We start from the raw sequence: 14,576 nt of genomic DNA on the forward strand, positions 1-14,576 counted from the left end.
CTATGTACAAGAATATAACTACAATAATACTGCCCCTATGTACAAGAATATAACTACTATAATACTGCCCCTATGTACAAGAATATAACTACTATAATACTGCTCCTATGTACAAGAATATAACTACTATAATACTGCCCCTATGTACAAGAATATAACTACTATAATACTGCCCCTATGTACAAGAATATAACTACTATAATACTGCCCCTGTGTACAAGAATATAACTACTATAATACTGCCCCTATGTACAAGAATATAACTACTATAATACTGCCCCTATGTACAAGAATATAACTACTATAATACTGCCCCCTATGTACAAGAATATAACTACTATAATACTGCTCCTATGTACAAGAATATAACTACTATAATACTGCCCCCTATATACAAGAATATAACTACTATAATACTGCCCCTATGTACAAGAATATAACTACTATAATACTGCCCCTATGTACAAGAATGTAACTACTATAATACTGCCCATATGTACAAGAATATAACTACTATAATACTGCTCCTATGTACAAGAATATAACTACTATAATACTGCTCCTATGTATAAGAATATAACTACTATAATACTGCCCCCTATGTACAAGAATATAACTACTATAATACTGCCCCTATGTACAAGAATATAACTACTATAATACTGCCCCCTATGTACAAGAATATAACTACTATAATACTGCCCATATGTACAAGAATATAACTACTATAATACTGCCCCTATATACAAGAATATAACTACTATAATGCTGCCTCCATAAATTTATATTTGGTTTTTAATATTTTTTTGCTTAGGTTTGTATGGACTACATGAATTTCCTGTGTGTTCGCGTTACGGATTGTCCGCATCTTCACATTTGTGAATCCTTCATTCGCGGAGAATGTACTCGTAGCTTTTGTGTACGCTCTCACAAGCTTTTGAATCTCGGTGCTGGTCGCTGTCAGATTTCAGAGATTTCTCTTCAGAATTTTCAGATTCTTTGTGAGCTGAAGCACAATGAGAACCTCAAGGTGTTGATGAAAGCTGCGACGATGACTCACGAGAAGTGGAACCTTACAGCAATATGTAATAGTAGCGGAGGAAGAAAAAGAAAGAATTTCGAGGATGGGCCTGAGAGCAAAATACCAACAATACAACAAGTATCAGCAGGTGAGGGTTACACATGTGTGATAGGATGAGTCACATATGCAGCGAATGATTTTCTTGACTCTGTTATTTTTAATTTGCCATTTAAAGGGCAGCTTCTCGCACAACCCCGCTCCTGGTGACATCACTGATATAATGACATCATCATAAATGAGACCCCTCTCTTTATACTTCAGTTCCAGCTCCTCATCTATTATTGCTGACAAGTATCCACTGTTGTCAGACATTAGATAATGTAAGATCTATTCGGAATTTTCCTGAATTTTCATGGACACAGTTACCAGTTTTGTTTCTAGGGTTATAATCCGTCCCCATCGCAGGACCTAATGGTCCTTTCCTGTTGGTGTCCCAAGGTCCTTTTTTTTTTAAAGTTCTTAGTCTTCTCTTATTTCCAAATACCAAATTTTGACTTTTACATTATTTCAGTGGGTTAAGAACATCTTATTTCCATTTGAAAATCAGACAAGTGTTGAATATGCTGCATCTGTATTAAATATTGATCTCTATGATTTAAAGCATAATCATTGATGGGCAGATGTATTGTATGTGCGGCTGGTTCAGCTGCACAGGGGCCCATGGGAATTTAGCCTACTTGTACTGTGTGAAGACATGAGGGTCAGTGGGTGATCTTGTCTGCTGGCCTGGCTGTCTTTAGAAAGCTCGCACAGGACGGTGCTCATCCCACTGAATGCTGGCACTTCTTCCCTGTGGGCAGAATCCTACTCAGACAACACAAGGTGAGGGTACCACACTCCACTAAGACTTTATTGGGTCACAGTTAACAACATATATTACATTGCCAGCAAGGAAATAAGATGTGCAAGTGACAGAGTATCACCCTTCTGCTGGTTCGCCAGGGATTAGAACCTCCACGACTTCTAGGCATCCAGGCCAACTACCCCAACCAGTAGCACCTCACTTTTGTCGGGCACCCACAGAGAGGGGGTAGCAGCGAGGTTAGGAAACTGATCGAGCACAGCAAGGTATGTGGCCAGATGATCGAATTGTCCCAACTTGGGTAATCAAGACAAATTTATGGGCTCAGTGTTGAGCAATATAGCAGCTCTGTAATCCATCAGCTGGAACCATGCTCCCCAGGGTAAAATCCTGTAGAATCACTGATGACAGGAGCAGGCTCCTTTAAATAACCTTCAATTCCCATTTCAGGGCATTGTCCCACGACATTGGGGGGGGGGGGGGGGGGGACAATAGTCATTGCTGTTCCCCTATTGTTAAACAGTTCAATTAAACTTCATAATTGTCCTCCAAATGATGCAGACTAGTACATTGCAGACGGCTAATGCAATCCATAATCAGCAGGCATTCGACAAATTAACATACAAAAACCATCACAGGACAGTCTCACATGAAACAAGGGCTAATGTCACTTGACTTACTGAAGAAAGGAATAGTACCTCTGTCATAATTAAGAATAATTCACCCTAGATTTTTCTCAGTGACTCCGAGTTGTCACACACTGGGTGTTTCCCAGATGTTGCGTTCAACTTTCTCCCCATGTTGATTCTTCCTCTCTGAGTCAGAACATTTCGGGTCGAGCCATCTCTTTATTTGATTCCTAGTTATTGAAGCATTTGTTTTGTTTTTTACATATTAAGATCTGTATCAAGATTAAACCAATCAACAATTACAGTTGGACAAAAAGAAAGTCTTTTTTGCAACACTTATGTGTCGGATAAATGAGGGTAGATTTATCTCGAGGTTTGAGGTTGTGTTCTTATCCTTGGTGGATTCCTCCTGGGTAGTTCGTCCTTTGATTTTGCGTCTTCCTCTTCCAGTATCCCTTGTGTTGGGAACTTAACCTCCTGGTTTGTGATTTTCCTTGAAACATATTAGAAGAGAATAGAGATTACTCATCAGTGAGGTCAGAGTAGTAGTGTTATATAGCCAAGGGGACTGATATTCTTTTGCCATTGATTCCTATTTCATGTTCTTCTATGAGAGAGGACCGTTTTATCAACCTGAGTGTGATCTGATAAAACATGGGATCGTACTAGGACCAATGTTAAGCTATGGGACCCCCCGTACATGTCTGATTTTATCTTCATAAAAAAAATTGCATCGTGCCCAAGTTTGATCCAATATTCGAATCGCACTCAGCCATGAAATTCAATGAGTGCATGGAAATCATCAGACTGCACTCGGATGAGAAGATGGAGACATTCTTTTCTCCATCTTTTTCTCATTCGAAAGAACCGGATCACACAAAGATCACCTTCTGATCAGAGAGTGAATATCAGATTTGCGTAATCGACCTGATTTTCTTAGATGAGAGACTGTACGGTCGTCTGCAACTAGCTTTAGGTATGGAAACTCCTCTGGCCATGGGCGTGTTGTTATGCCAATTGTAGACACGACCAATTCGATAGTCCTCCAATCTCCATAATAATAATAATAATAATAATTTTTATTTATATAGCGCCAACATATTCCGCAGCGCTTTACAACTTATAGAGGGGACTTGTACAGACAATAGACATTACAGCATAACAGAAATCACAGCTCAAAACAGATACCAGGAGGAATGAGGGCCCTGCTGCTCGCAAGCTACAAACTATGAGGAAAAGGGGAGACACGAGAGGTGGATGGTAACAATTGCTTTAGTTATTGGGACCAGCCATAGTGTAAGGCTCGGTGTTCATGTAAAGCTGCATGAACCAGTTATCAGCCTAAGTATGTAGCAGTACAGACACAGAGGCTATTAACTGCATGAAGTGTATGAGAACATGATGCGAGGAACCTGATTATGGTTTTTTTTTGTTTTTTTTGAATGGGCCACACAGGGATAGTTAGGTTAATGCGTTGAGGTGGTAGCCCAGTCTGAACAAATGAGTTTTTAGGGCACGCTTAAAACTGTGGGGATTGGGGATTAATCTTTTTAACCTGGGTAGTGCATTCCAAAGAATCGGCGCAGCACGTGTAAAGTCTTGGAGACGGGAGTGGGAGGTTCTGATTATTGAGGATGCTAACCTGAGGTCATTAGCGGAGCGGAGGGCACGGGTAGGGTGGTAGACTGAGACCAGGGAGGAGATGTAGGGTGGTGCTGAGCCATGGAGTGCTTTGTGGATGAGGGTAGTAGTTTTGTACTGGATTCTGGAGTGGATGGGTAACCAGTGTAATGACTGGCACAGGGTAGAGGCATCGGTGTAACGATTGGTGAGGAATATGATCCTGGCAGCAGCATCAGGACAGATTGGAGCGGGGAGAGTTTGGTAAGAGGGAGGCCGATTAGTAGAGAGTTACAATAGTCCAGACGAGAATGAATAAGTGAGACAGTAAGAGTTTTTGCAGAGTCGAAAGTAAGAAAAGGGCAAATTCTAGAAATGTTTTTGAGATGCAGATAAGAAGAGCGAGCCAGTGATCGGATGTGGGGGGTGAATGAAAGCTTGGAATCAAGGATGACCCCAAGGCAGCGGGCATGTTGCTTTGGAGTAATGGTGGAACCGCACACGGAGATGGCAATGTCAGGCAAAGGTAGGTTAGTAGAGGGAGAGAACACGAGGAGTTCAGTTTTTGACAGGTTCAGATTCAGATAGAGGGAGGACATGATGTTAGAGACAGTGGTAAGACAATCACTGGTGTTTTCTAAGAAGGTCGGCGTGATAACAGGAGAAGAGGTGTATAATTGGGTGTCGTCAGCATAGAGATGGTACTGGAACCCAAATCTACTGATTGTTTGTCCAATAGGGGCAGTATACAAAGAGAAGAGGAGGGGGCCTAGGACTGATCCTCGAGGAACCCCAACAGTAAGGGGAAGGTGAGATGAGGAGGAACCAGCAAAACATATGCAGCGCCCCAGAGTCCTGGTCGTTGCAGTACTGTGGCTCCGCCGCTAAGGGGAGCTATGGTACGTCTGATGGCACTGAAGGAGTTCATCTGATCAGGTATCACAGACACCAATACATTTCACAGCCGGGCCTCCGGGGGGAGCTAAGGGTTCTATTCACTAGGCCACTCCCCACCATAGTGGGTAAACTGGGGGTCAGGCAGGAAGTTAGTCAGAAGCTGACTGGGTTGGAACCAGGCAACACCTTGTGGCAGAGGGTGTTGTGGGGGAAGATACAGTAGGGTCTCTGTCAGGGGTGGGATCCTGACAGAGGCTTGGCAACTTGAACGAACGTAACGGGACCGTGCCTGCTCAGGATAGCGGCGGTGCCCAAGAAAGGATCAGAAGCGAGATAGATTGTGCTGAGTGAGAAACGAGATCATAGCAATAGGAGAACACCAGTAGGAGTCGTGCTGTAAGACCAAAGCAACACCCTACTGAGGCGCACTACCGGTGGCCGGAACGCCGAGAGAGTATCATAATATCCAGCTTCAAGCAATACTCTAAACAGCGGCAGGACAGTCAGTCTAAGGCGGGCTGTCTAACTCAAATCACCTATGCAGTCTTGGGGGGCAACTTGTGGAGAGGGGCGTCTCTAGGGTTCCGGAAGAGCTCCGAGCCTACCCGTCAAACGGGTGCCGTCCCAACCAGAACATCAGGGAGGGACGGAGGATTAGCAGAACATCATCTAATCGAGTTGTGAGGGAACTTAAGAAACAGACACAACAGTTGTGGGGACTTTCCGTAAGCACAGCAGGGAAGGACCACAACACCTAGCGCTAAGGGGAAGGCGCAGATTTCCACCTATGAAGAGAACTCTGGAGGTGCCATTGGACCGGCCGGACTTGCGCAGCCTGGTGAACCGTATTCCGGACTGAGGACCCAGAGATCTTCAGTAAAGAGGTAAAGAGACTGCAACCTGGTGTCCTCGTTATTTACCGCGACCTGCACCCCACAACTGCACCGCTACACCACCACTTATTGCACCGGACGTCCCCCACTGACAGACAGGGCCACGGACTGGGTCTAGCCACCGTGACAACCCCAGGACTGAGACCCAGAGGCCCGGCTCCGGGTACCCCTCGGCCCTGCGGCGGTGTGGGGGCGCTCCAACTTGGCGTCACGAACAGGATTTACTTAAGCCTGAAGAATCAGGTCATGTGTGTCTTGGAACTGTGATTTATTGTGCTTGGACTGTACTTCATTGCAAAGACTGTGCTGCGCCATTTACCGCCAAAAGTTCCCGCCAAAAGTCGCCGCCATTGCTGCGCCAAAGAAGAAGGAGGGTGTGCCATGGGAGGAGACTATCGAAGTGGCGCCAGAAACGGCTACCGCCCCCTGCGCCTCTTGCTGCAAGGCGATGACCTGCCTCAACGGAGAGGACCGCCCCCTGACTTGCAATAGCGGGGACGAAGTGAAGACGGAGCCCGACCTCGGAGAAATGGCGGAGCCAGGTGCATGCGTTGCCGCCGAATGCCCGACAGCGACGATGAGCAGCAAGTGTCCGAGCAACAGCGGGGTGATCCCGGCCTGCCCTTACCCATCAGAGACGGACTCGCGTCCACCGCCGGTGAGGGATCTGAACTCCTTAGAGCCGCCGACGGAGGAGCCGAGCCTACCTATCCCGACCACGGAGCCATGGAGGGCCCACGGAGCCATGGAGGGCGGGGCCACCACAGGAGACCATCTCGGAGGAGCTGCGGTCCGGGCTGCAGCCGATTCCAGTGTCCTTGTCAGCGGAACGGATCGACACCGGTGGAATCACATCAGGCGCAGGTATGGAAAGCGCCCCTATTCCCCCGGCCGATTCTGCTCCCCTGACCGGTCCGGTTCCCCCGACCGATCTCGCTCCTGTGAGCGCTCCTCACCCCAGCAATAATAGTTTCTTCTCGGTGGAGCGGGTGATCCTCACCTCTAACACGATGGGGAAGCTAGTGCCTCCGCTACCAACCCAGATGGGAGAACCCATAGATGTGGGCCCAGACGGGGTGGTCCTCCGGTGGGCCACCCCCTGGACCGGGCCGGATGGAGCCCGGGAGGACGGCCTCACCCTTGCCGTGCTCACTTGGGAGCAATATAAGCAATGTCTAATCCATCACTGGAAGGGTCGAGACGAGGTTGGACAACCGGATACGCAACGCAAAAAGTCTGTGCAGGGCAGGAAAGGCGTGGTAAAGCGGGGGACTGTGTTGGCCTTCCACCCGAAGAGGGGTTGGGGTTCCATACAGGAGCCGGGGCTACCCACTGACGTCTTTGTTACAAGTTACAATGTGAAAACTCCCTGCTGCGACCGGAATGGCGATCCACTACGAAGGGGGGACCAGGTGACGTACACCCGTCACAGGAGCGCACAAGGATGGTGTGCTCGGGATGTTCGGCGATGTGAGCCTGAGGGGGCGTCACCTGCTGCCCCGGTCATGACAGATCCAGATTTGTCAGATCTTGTGACCATCACCACCGTACGCGTAGTAGCGGCTGCTGAACTCGCAAGCAAGGTCAGCCTTCAGATCCAGACACCGGGTGGTCTGACGGCCCCTGCGGGACCTGCTACCGGCGCAGATGCCGCAGCGGTCGGAGGTCAGGGACCAAGACCGCCAGAACAAGAATAAACCTCGATACCATGAGTATGTATATAGTTACTGTTTCCTGTTTTGCTGCTAAACCCGTTCAGGGTTAACTTTTAAAGGGATCCCTTTGTTGACCCGGGATCCCTATTGTGTTTTGTTTATTTTTTCTGAGTTTTTGCACAAGTTTTAAGAACTGCCGCAATCATGAACAGTGCATGATACAAACTTATTGTAAATAGTTGCACCTTCTTAAAGGCGCTCCCTACTGGTTTTACTTAAAGAGAGACTCTTTGCGAAGATACCGCACCGGAGCCTTTGATGAGTATGGACTGGTAGCCTGAGAAGATATGCTACCTCATAAAGACTTGATCCCCTCTTAAAGGGGATGTCCATCTGTGTACTTATGAGTAATACTGCCTTAAAACAGTAAAGTGATAACGATGCCTTGAAGGAAAATGATAATGTTTACATGTAAAAGTTATATGTATTGAACTAGTTAATTGTAAAAGAATGCTGATAATGTTTCCCGAAAGAAAGTGAAAGCTAGAAGAAGGACGCAGTGGACCCATAGGGATAGACGAAGTGTCCAGCGTGCATGTTAGTGAGGAAAATAATGAGAAGGTTGATGTTCTATAGGAAATGTTTAATAATGTTGATAGATAATGAGGATAGAAGGTAAACCCTGAGTCCTCATAGGAGCCATATAGAGATGGCTCAGTGCTCTTAAATTGAAAGTAATGTTATGTTCTATACTGTGTATAGTAGTTGAAAGACAGAAGGCTCGGGCTGAAAGGAGCGGTCCTGTAAGAAAGGAGAGGCAGTAGGTCTGGTGCCGATAGGACAGGCGGTCCTGCAGATCTAAAGAAGGAGAATGTAAAAGTTAAATTGCCTTATAATGTGATTATAAGAAGGTCTTTAGCGGATTCCGAGTGTAAGTCCTTAAAGGTAAAGTTAAATTATTGTTCAACAATGTTGCACTAAGTAGAATACCCGGTTGGGTAAGAAGAGTTGTTCATAGCATGTTGCTATGATATTTAACCATGTTTGTAACGTTCAAGTGTCCTTACCTCCCATAAAGGGAAGCCTGTTCAAGTATGCTTATTGTTATTGCACTCAACAAAAACTGTATGTCTTTTTGCTAACTTGTATTGTTGTTTTCTTCCCAGTCCCGGAGTACTGGATTTAACCAGGGGGGAGTGCAGCGCCCCAGAGTCCTGGTCGTTGCAGTACTGTGGCTCCGCCACTAAGGGGAGCTATGGTGCGTCTGATGGAACTGAAGGGGTTCATCTGATCAGGTATCACAGACACCAATACATTTCACAGCCAGGCCTCCGGGGGGAGCTAAGGGTTCTATTCACTAGGCCACTCCCCACCATAGTGGGTAAACTGGGGGTCAGGCAGGAAGTTAGTCAGAAGCTGACTGGGTTGGAACCAGGCAACACCTTGTGGCAGAGGGTGTTGTGGGGGAAGATACAGTAGGGTCTCTGTCAGGGGTGGGATCCTGACAAAGGCTTGGCAACTTGAACGAACGTAACGGGACCGTGCCTGCTCAGGATAGTGGCGGTGCCCAAGAAAGGATCAGAAGCGAGATAGATTGTGCTGAGTGAGAAACGAGATCATAGCAATAGGAGAACACCAGTAGGAGTCGTGCTGTAAGACCGAGGCAACACCCTACTGAGGCGCACTACCGGTGGCCGGAACGCCGAGGGAGTATTACAACATCCAGCTTCAAGCGATACTCTAAACAGCGGCAGGACAGTCAGTCTAAGGCGGGCTGTCTAACTCAAATCACCTATGCAGTCTTGGGGGGCAACTTGTGGAGAGGGGCGTCTCTAGGGTCCCGGAAGAGCTCCGAGCCTACCCGTCAAACGGGTGCCGTCCCAACCAGAACATCAGGGAGGGACGGAGGATTAGCAGAACATCATCTAATCGAGTTGTGAGGGAACTTAAGAAACAGACACAACAGTTGTGGGGTACTTTCCGTAAGCACAGCAGGGAAGGACCACAACACCTAGCGCTAGGGGGAAGGCGCAGATTTCCACCTGTGAAGAGAACTCTGGAGGTGCCATTGGACCGGCCGGACTTGCGCAGCCTGGTGAACCGTATTCCGGACTGAGGACCCAGAGATCTTCAGTAAAGAGGTAAAGAGACTGCAACCTGGTGTCCTCGTTATTTACCGCGACCTGCACCCCACAACTGCACCGCTACACCACCACTTATTGCACCGGACGTCCCCCACTGACAGACAGGGCCACGGACCGGGTCTAGCCACCGTGACAACCCCAGGACTGAGACCCAGAGGCCCGGCTCCGGGTACCCCTCGGCCCTGCGGCGGTGTGGGGGCACTCCACATACAGTGAAGAATCGGTCAGAGAGATAGGAGGAGAACTAAGAGAGAACGGTGTCCTTGAGGCCGATGGAGTGGAGCAAAGTGAGGAGGAGCTGATGATCCACAGTGTCGAATGCTGCGGAGAGATCCAAGAGGATTAGCATGGAGTAGTGACCATTAGATTTAGCTGTTAGTAGGTCATTAGAGACTTTAGTGAGGGCAGTTTCAGTAGAGTGTAAAGAGCGGAAACCAGATTGAAGAGGGTCGAGAAGACAGTTATCTGAGAGATAGCGGGTAAGACGGGAATGGACCAGGTGTTCCAGGAGTATAGAGATGAAGGGAAGATTAGAGACAGGTCTATAATTAGCGGCACAGTTTTGGTCGAGGGAGGGTTTTTTAAGTAATGGATGTATGATGGCTTGCTTAAATGAGAAGGGAAAGATACTGGAAGAGAAAGAGAGGTTGAATATTTTTGTTAGGTGAGAGGTGACAGCCGGGGAAAGGGACTGGAGGAGATGTGACGGAATGGGGTCACTGGTGCAAGTGGTCGGGCGAGAAGATGCAAGGAGCCCGACTACTTCTTCTTCTGTAACTGGTTCAAAGTCAGAGAGTGAACTAGATGCAGTGGGGGAGGGAGGACAGTGCATGGTATGAAGAGATTGGGAGATGATTTCCTGTTGAATGTGGTCAATTTTTTCTTTGAAGTAATTGGCCAGATCGTCAGCGTGGAGATCTGTGGTTGGGGCCTGCTCTCTTGGGTTGAGTAGGGACTGGAAAGAGTCAAAGAGATGTTTAGGGTTATTTGACAGTGAGGTGATGAGGGTGTTGAAATAGGTTTGTTCGGAGAGGTGAAGGGCAGAGTTGTATGTTTTAAGCATGAACTTATAGTGGATGAAATCTTCGGGTAGATTAGATTTTCTCCACAGACATTTGGCGCACCTGGAGCACCGCTGCAGGAAACGTGTTTGCAGCGTGTGCCACGGTTGTCGCCGTCTGTGTCGAGCTGTTCTATGTATAGGAGGTGCAGCTTCATCCAGGGAACTTTGCAGGGTTTCATTGTAATGCTTCAGAGCAGAATCAGGACATGAGATGGAGGAGATTGGGGCCAATGAGGACTGCAAGTTCTTCATAAGTTTCTGGGTGTTAATGGCCTGTATGTTTCTATAAGCGTGGAAAGTGGGGGTGACCTGAGCGGGATGGCAGTTCTTGATAGAGAATGAAAGAAGGTTGTGGTCAGAGAGCGGGAGAGGGGAGTTTGTGAAATCGTCCACTGAGCAAAGCCGGGAGAAGACCAAGTCAAAGGAGTTTCCATCTTCATGCGTTGGAGAGTTAGTATGCTGCGAGAGGCCGAAACTCCATAACACTTTATGCTGTTCATGTGCACCATTTAATTCCAGTGTTAGTGAAGAGATTCTGTTTTTTCTTTGTAAAGTCAGTAAAGATTTTACTTGATCTTCAGGCGCCTTCACTCTTCCGAAGTCAACTTCATCTTGTAAAAATTCCATATTTGAAAGCATCAAGTCAAATGCATATTTGTTCAACATGAGCTCAAATGTTTTACAGAATAATTGATTATCGTTAAGGAACATACTGTATGTCTTAGGTGTGTCCTCAATGCCTCACGAGATGCATTGTGCATGGTAATAGTCAACATTTTAAGTAGGAAATAGGTTTTTAGCCTCCACTTCAAAAATGTTCTTGATAGCTTGATTAGAAGGAATACTTAAAGTCTTACCTTTGGACAGTGCTTCAGCCAAAATTCTGCTGACACTTTCCTCCAAATTTGTGAACGTACTGTCCTTAGTGAAGTCAGTCTTGGAACGAACAGACTCACATGTAAAATTAGTGTCCACAGCAGTGTGAGAATCCCCAGGATCCAAATCCACCAGTGTAGGACATCACCTCGCCAAAAATGAATTCATCTGTAAGTATGCCAAACATAGGATGGCAACAGCATCCACAGGGCCAAAAAGCATCTTCTTCTTTAATACAGGGACACAGGAACACTCCACCCTTGCATGGGTCTTTATCAACCCATAGAAAAAGGTGCACACCCACATATTTATATTACTCTTCAACAATTAGAAACCATATGAGCAATCAAAATGGCAAAAACACATTTAAAGGGGTCATCCACTACTCGGACAATGTCTTCCAAATCCTAATGTCTCTCCCTTGTAAAATAATAACAACTGTACTCGCCTCGATGCTAGCCGTTCCAGCGGTGTCGGCACAGAGACCCTAATCCCAGCCAGCCCTGTGGCAGTCTCCTCATGGATCTTCTTAGGTTGACCATTGAAAGAAGTCTGTTGGGAGTGGATTGGGCCTCAGCTCTTGACAGGCGACATCTGGTCTCTTGGGCTTTACTGGCGTGGGACACGAATCCTGGTCCTGACTAGCACAGGCAGAACTCAGAGTCCTCCTGTGTGGGATCCAGGACTTGTCAGGTGATGGCCGACGCGACACCTTGATGTCGTAGACTTTCCACTGAGGCCTGTTACTCTAACCTCAGCAACATCCCAAAAGCGTGTCCACTCCACTCTCTCTTCTCTGGAGCCAATTCTGCCTGCGGTGGGAGCAGTGTTCAATGTTAGAAAAGACATAAGGAAAGTAATATAAGCTTATGCTTGTCTCCCTCTCCTGCTCCCTGCCGGTTCCTCTGCTTGTTTCCTCTGGTTTCTCTGCGCTCTTCTGATCTTACAGCAGGAGCCCGTGCAGTCATGTGAGGCATGTCGAGATGTTTGTGGCCCCTCATGTGATCAAGAGAGGCCTAGTGCCGCAATCAGCAGGGCGAGGGGTACAGTTAGGACAGGTGAGTTTTTATTCTTTTTAGAGCATTCCTGTCCCTCCATTAAGTATAATTTAGGATCGAATTGCTGTTGTCAACTGATCCAATGTATATTTATAACCAATAATACGTCCATAATTTTACCAACAGGAACGCCAGCTGGACTTTCGTCTGTTTTCCAGCGAGAACTAAATACTACACCAGTGACCACCACAGGACCAGCAAGATCATGCAGATTGTTTGATTCAATTTCTGAAGGTCCATCTGTTCAAATTGAGAAACCAGTGAACATCTGTACTGCCAGTCCATCAATCCCTCAATCAATGTGCACCTTCATGGAATCAAGTACCTGTCCTAACGAAAGGATTTCCAAAGATCTTTCATCATTATGTACCACATCATTTAATTATCTTACAAAAGATTCATTTTGTTCTTTGGAGGAACCAACAATCACCTTCATTGCAAGCCCATCCAACCCTCCATTAGTTGACCTTTCATCTCCTTTGACAAGCGTATCTTTTTTCCAGCCAAAACTACCTACTCCACCCGTGACCGTCACAGGACCAGCTAATGCTCCACAAGTAAATACCCCATTAAATGGGTCGTCCGTTTTCAAACCAAAGCCAGCGCCCTTCCTAGTCCCAGAGGTGATGGTTCCACCAATGGTATATACCAGACAAAGGATATTGATTGATTCTCTTGATAAAGGTCCATCTGTTCCTCCGAAGAAACCAGTGACCTCCTCTCCTACAAGCCCATTCATCCGTCAATCAGTTTTTGCTTTCATGAGCCCCAGTACCCCTCCTGCAGCCGGCCCTTCCACTGCTCCATCATCCTGTACCAGACTCAATAATTCTCCTACGAAAGGTCCCTCTGTTCCTCTGCAGAATCGAGTAGACTCCATGGTCCGGTCACAGACGCCGGTTCCACCCATATGTACGGTTCCAGGTATGACTGGTAATCCTTATGGCTGTACCTGTATCTTTTGTTTCAAAGGTTCAATCTATAGTAACGGAAATTGATAACTGTGTTGTTACTCTAGTCACATCCAAAGCTGTCCCTGATGACTCCCAGACTTCTGACCGCTCCTGGCTTATTCTCCGTATAGATAATGATATACTTAGACTCTATCACCTTCGATTTGCCGATTTTCCACACTGTCTGGTGAGAGATGTAGGGTTTTTTCTTTGCAGCTCTGGATGTGATCGGAGGAAAGTTTTGTATGGTAGGATGACTGTAAGATCAGTAAAGGATTAGGGTTCAGGTGGTGCTCAGTGGTGAAGGTTTGCCATGTGGGCTTCCTTACTCCCATGGTCTCCTCATTGTCAGTATTGGGTGCAGGGTGACAGCAGACACGTCGGTGCACAGACTTAGGTCTGACTTGTCGCAGATCTTAAAATTACTTCAAAAAGTTATAAGATGTTTTTAGAGAGTAGCGAGTCGATAACCTTATTAAAAAAATGTTATTTTAATTATCTTTTTTTGCAGATTTTTATCAACCTAATCCTGACAGAGTCCCGGAGATCTGTCTTTCTAATCTTTGGAAATATTGCAGCCTAGGAAGTAAGTGACCCCCAGGGAGGGATTGTTAGATTTACGCTTAGATAATTGGATGTGCAGGTAACACTCTGTTCTCCTGTATCCCCAGAGGATTGCCCGGACATGCATTACTACCTGCCGTACCGCTGGCAGATTCACAAAGGAATCACCTGGGAAGACGTTCCCAACATGGAGGAGGTGGAGAAAAGTTACTGTGACCCAAAGGTTGACAGGTACAGGTCATCAAGAACTGAGTGTTAGATGATAATGTATGTACAAGAACTAAAGAGGAACTCCACATAAGTGACCAGACATGATGCCACTGACATCGGACATCTTCTTG

General features: G+C 46.7%; 1 protein-coding gene across 3 annotated transcripts in view; it reads left to right on the forward strand.

The window, feature by feature from the left end:
• The window catches only part of LOC143777113 (zinc finger CCCH-type antiviral protein 1-like), a 29,266-nt gene that overhangs the window by 9,007 nt on the left and 5,683 nt on the right, over nucleotides 1-14,576 (forward strand). For 2 of the 3 annotated variants that reach the window (XM_077267150.1, XM_077267151.1), the window contains exons 3-6: nucleotides 986-1,169; nucleotides 12,845-13,642; nucleotides 14,183-14,257; nucleotides 14,343-14,466. In XM_077267150.1, the coding sequence (XP_077123265.1) occupies nucleotides 986-1,169; nucleotides 12,845-13,642; nucleotides 14,183-14,257; nucleotides 14,343-14,466 (1,181 nt within the window). Of the gene's footprint in view, nucleotides 1-814; nucleotides 1,170-12,844; nucleotides 13,643-14,182; nucleotides 14,258-14,342; nucleotides 14,467-14,576 lie in introns of all 3 variants that reach the window. The other variant, XM_077267149.1, reaches the window with a different exon arrangement.

This window comes from Ranitomeya variabilis, chromosome 5 (genome assembly GCF_051348905.1).
Source record: "Ranitomeya variabilis isolate aRanVar5 chromosome 5, aRanVar5.hap1, whole genome shotgun sequence".
Classification (NCBI taxonomy): Eukaryota; Metazoa; Chordata; class Amphibia; order Anura; family Dendrobatidae; genus Ranitomeya; species Ranitomeya variabilis.